Source organism: Micromesistius poutassou (genome assembly GCF_964030765.1).
Source record: "Micromesistius poutassou genome assembly, chromosome: 16".
In the NCBI taxonomy this organism is placed as follows: Eukaryota; Metazoa; Chordata; class Actinopteri; order Gadiformes; family Gadidae; genus Micromesistius; species Micromesistius poutassou.
Genome location: NC_140286.1, coordinates 582366 through 587365, shown reverse-complemented (window position 1 = coordinate 587365; position 5000 = coordinate 582366). Strand labels below are relative to the sequence as shown.

At 48.5% G+C, this 5000-nt stretch overlaps 1 protein-coding gene across 1 annotated transcript in view; it reads left to right on the top strand.

Moving 5' to 3' along the window:
• The window catches only part of gpc1b (glypican 1b), a gene marked incomplete at its 5' end in the record, with an annotated part of 17729 nt that overhangs the window by 327 nt on the left and 12402 nt on the right, over positions 1-5000 (top strand). The window contains 3 exons of the mRNA XM_084481405.1: positions 361-520; positions 791-1018; positions 3029-3192. Of these exons, the coding sequence (XP_084337531.1) occupies positions 361-520; positions 791-1018; positions 3029-3192 (552 nt within the window). The remainder of the gene's footprint in view (positions 1-360; positions 521-790; positions 1019-3028; positions 3193-5000) is intronic.

The window sequence follows — 5000 nt, the reverse complement described above, 5'->3', positions numbered from 1 at the left end:
CGTCAACCCGCCCATCCATCCCTCAGTCCGCCTCGCTGACGCGCGATTCAGTGGGATGCCTCAAAGCGCTCCTCGACCGCACCTGCTGTCAGAGCATCCCGAAGGGAGCGCAGTCAATTCTGTCTGCTTTGAGGTCACCGCTTGTTAGTGACATGTCTAACATGTCTGTTTGCGAAATAGACCTCAAAGATTAAATGATGTGAAACTTTCTGGTTCGTGAAAAGTTACCGGAGATTCTCCAAGAGAATAAAGCCTTCAATCCGTTGCATTCAAAGCATTCCCTGTTTGCCTACCGGGGAATGCATGCCTAAATAGACCACCTCATTAGCTGCTAGTGGGGTGCTCCCGTTTCCGTGACAGCTAACAGGGGAAGACGTGTACACCTACTTTGATTTTTCTGTTCCTTCCAAGTGCAGCATCCGCACTCCTATATGCTCGCTGCGACATGGAGGGAAAAAGGGGGAAATGACAGTCCCCCAACTGTCATCTCCCCTGAAAGGACTAAAAATGGCACGGCAAGGCATGATGTTTTGATCTGGATCCTGAATTTCGTCGAGGTTGATTGCCCAGAGACTGAAGTTCGATTCAACCGTAGAGCATACTGCAAAAATAATTAAATAAAAATCGAAATAAATAATAGAGAAGTAACCACCTAACCTCTAACGTGTGAGTAGGGGGTTGGGGGGCGGGGGGGCGTGTAGAGAAGAAGGGAGGAGGTGGGCGTTGGTTTGAGGTCACGTTCTCCTCCCAGCCCGTTGATCGTGTTCTCTCCCCCTGGTGGTCACCTCAGGTTACCTGCTGGAGCTGCTGAACCGTTCCGAGGTGGCCCTGCAGGAGACCTTCGCCCCCTCCATGGGGGCGCTGTACTCCCAGAACGCCGTGGTCTTCTCCGACCTGTACATGGAGCTGAGGCGCTACTGCAGGACCTCCAACGTCAACCTGGAGGAGGCCCTCAACGACTTCTGGGCCCGGCTGCTGGAGAAGCTGTTCAACCAGGCCAACAAGCAGTACATCATAGGTAAACCAGGGACATCCACGCCACTCGTTTGGATCAGATCATTTCTAGGCCTCATAGGATACATACTACTACTACTCTGGGAAATATTTTAAGCCAGAACTAGCAGAATTTCCCCCATTTAACAACTTAATACATTTTAGTAAAATAAACCACCAAAATGTTCACCCAAATGACACCCAAACAGAAACGTTTCCTACTGAAAAAATTGATATTTTGATTTACTGATATAATGCTGTAAACTGCTGTGCATACACGTTTCAGCTGAATGACTTAGTAGTAAATAGTAATGACATCTATCTACTTATGCTGACGAGGGGAAGGGGATAATGTTCCCTCTGAGACCACAGCTAAAGGCTTCTCCTTTGAGCTGTCATTTCCATCCATAGACATATTATACATACAATGGTGTTTGTAGTTCTGTTACGACATAATACCAGTATTTTCTATCGCAATCCTCACTGTTAATAACAGGGCACGCAAACAAGAATTGCAAAACAAGTGCATACATCTCACAACACATAGACACCGGAATAGTATAGTTCGCCTAGCCATAAACAGGATTACAACACAGTCATATCTTTATTATCCATAGGGAACAGCATTCCTAAACCCAGCCCACAGTCCATACTAGTGGTTCAACAATCGGCACAATAAGCCATGTATTGCTGGGCCTTTTTCTTTAAGCCTTTAAGTAATCCCTCCTCCATGTCATTACTATTTACTATAAAGTCATTCAACTGAAACTTGTATCCAAAGCAGTTTACAGCATTAAAGAGTCAGTTCATCTTAAAAACCCATTTATTCAGTATAGGAAATGGTTTGGGTGTCACAAAGTGTTGGTGAACATTTTGATGAAAATGTTGTAAAAATGTATTCAATTAAATGTATAAATTGCATGCGAGAAATTCTGCTACTTCCGAGTTAAAATGCTTTCCCATAGTAGTAGTAGTAGTAGTATCCTTTTGGCTGTGCATCCTATATCGAGCTAGCATGCTATGGGCAACTTACGACAGAGCCCCTAGCACTTTCTCCAATGGTGCCCCGTCTGTGTCCGTTTTCTGTAAAACTTTACGATGGTCAGGACTGCTCAGGGTTGCACTTTTTGAAACCTGAGGGCAGACATTTTCCCAACGTTTACTAACCCTTTAATGAGCAGGGATAATTTAGGCTTGATCAAGGATACCTTAAGGTCGACTGCAGAGATTGGGGATTAAACCATGTAACCTTCTCGTTGTCAGTCAAAACCCCTTCACCACTACACCAGTGGTTCCCAACCTTTGAATAGGTGCCCCGCTAAATGTCATCGAGACCTTTTGAGGACCACCTCATATAACATTTTTGAAAAAATGATAATTACACGTTCAGTGGCTGAGGAAAGTGCCAGCACCCCCTTTATTCGTAATTATTACTGCAAATAGGCCATGGCCACTGGGAAACGTCAAGAAAATGTGGAAAGACAACGTCAGCAACACCTCTTATGCTCCCAGTGTGTTTATTTAGCACAAATGAACACAAAAGATCAATGGAAAAAAAGCGCACAAAGCGACACTCACAAAGCGACACTATTCTCGCAATAATAACAAGACACTTCACCATATTTGCAACAATAATTCTAATATATATATACCCCAAATTATGAAGAGTATAATTTTCTTTGTTGGAAACGTGTGTGTTTCAAAAAGACCCTCCAACGTACCACCTGACGCAAGCACACAACCCCCCCCCCGTGGCCTGCTTACCACATGAAAAACACTAGACCATAATACTCCCCAGAAGCAGTCTTCTCCCTCCCACCTTTACTGGTTGGAGGTGTCGGATCCATCTTAGCCCCTCACCCAACCCCTCACACCCACCTCCCTCCCCCCCCTCACCCCCCTCACCCACCCCCCCGCCCCCGCAATCCATCCATCAAGCCACAAGCTTGAATCGTACACAAAGAAAATCAATGCTGCGCGCTAGGGAGTCGCCCCTGACCTGACGCCGGGGGGGCTGCGATGCGTCTGATTGCAGGGGAGGACTACCAGGAGTGCGTGTCCAAGCAGATGGAGACGCTGCGGCCGTTCGGCGACGCCCCCCGTGAGCTCAAGCTGAAGGTCACGCGCGCCTTCGTCGCGGCGCGCTCCTTCATCCAGGGGCTGCTGGTGAGCGGAGACGTGGTGCGCAAGGTGTCCCAGGTAAAGACCCCCCCCCCCCCCCACCCCCCCCACCCCCCACCCCCCCCACCCCCCCCACCCCCCACCCCCCCCACCCCCCACCCCCCCCACCCCCCCACCCCCCTCCCCGACCGCGCTGCCGTCCGTCTCCCCTGTGGGGTTCAAAGCGCTCTCTGAAATCACTCTCTTTCTCTGGATCTCACCATCGCCCTTCACGCCTCTCTCCTGTTTATTTTGTATCTTTATCTCTTTTGGCCGAGGTAATCACGTCGTTTCATCAGCATTGCATTGCCTCGCCGGCGCCGCTTAGCCCGTGTGCTGAAGGGATTCGAAACTGGGCTATTCTATTTATGTTAACACAGCCTGATCGTTAGTTCTGGTCAAGTTGTGGAAGTCCATTTCCAGTGTTTTTTTTGGTCTTATTTCCGATTTCTATTCCCATAACGTCTCTTCCCGCTGTCTCGGCTTATGCTGTTCTATTATTCATCCATTCTTCTGCTATTCACCCGTTCTCTGCTTTTCTCCTTTCCCTCCCTCTCCATGACTCTTCCACATACATGCTCATTAATAATAATTTGGAGTGCTGCATTCCTGTCTACCTAGAGTGCAACTGGAGAGTCCAACTGGCAAAGACACACACACACACACAAATGCCAACAAATTCAAACTCACCCACACAGACAGAAACGCACACACACACATGCAGACAAAAACAAACTCAGGCATGAGTAGAAACACACCCATGCAGATGGACGAACGCTCATGGGCAAACAGTATTACACAAATGCAGTCAAACCAATCTCATGCACGAGCAGAAACGCACCAACGCAGACAATCCCAAACCCATGCACAAACACAAGCGCACGCATGCAGATGAACACACACTCGTGCACAGGCAGAGACACACACAGGGGATAAACCACGCTAATGCATAATGGAAATGCACACGCAGACACACACTCATGCACAAAACAACAAAGACACGCAGTTGGACACACACTCATGCACAAGCAGACAAAGACACGCAGTTGGACACACACTCATGCACAAGCAGACAAAGACACGCAGTTGGACACACACTCACGCACAAGCGGAAGCACACACCTGGAGACCAACTCACGCACACATGCCACCATACGAGCACACAGTATCCCTCTCTCTTCTTTTCCCATCTCCAGGCAGAGTAAAAGACGATAGCAGATCGATGCATGGCAGCCACCGGGGCTTCATGAAACATGGCCCCGGGTGGGGGCAATCAGCCCCTTGCTACAGCAGTTAATGTCCATGCCACGTTTGAAAAATGTCCCCCAAGGCGGTGGGCAGGGTCAATGTAACGCACCCAAGAGAATGGAATGGTCCCCTATGTGAGAAGGAGCGAGTGGAGTGAAGACCAGAGCACTACTGGAATAGCGCTGTCCCCGAGCGAGGGGTCGGCAGGGGGGCGATGGTCTGTCGGTGGAAGGATGAAACACTTTCCCCCCATCATGCAGAAGGCAAAGGGGTAGTTAGAGTAGTGCATCCTCTGGGAAATAAACGTGATGGAAAGAACTTCTTACATACTGCACCGGGGATGATTCTACACCTTGGAGCCAATGGGTAATCAGAATAATTTGGTTCATCGTTCATTTGGGTTTCGGTTATGAAACCGAGATTAAAAATGTTGTTTGTGTGGACGAGGGTTATTCGGAAGATGTCTACGTCTTACTCGACAAGTGGCCAAATTCTGCCACTACCGCATTGTAGGAATCTGCCGACAAAGCAATAATTAACTGAAATCCGACCCATCCTGTGTGTTCCTCAATGACATAGCAACCAGGATTCTGTGAGCT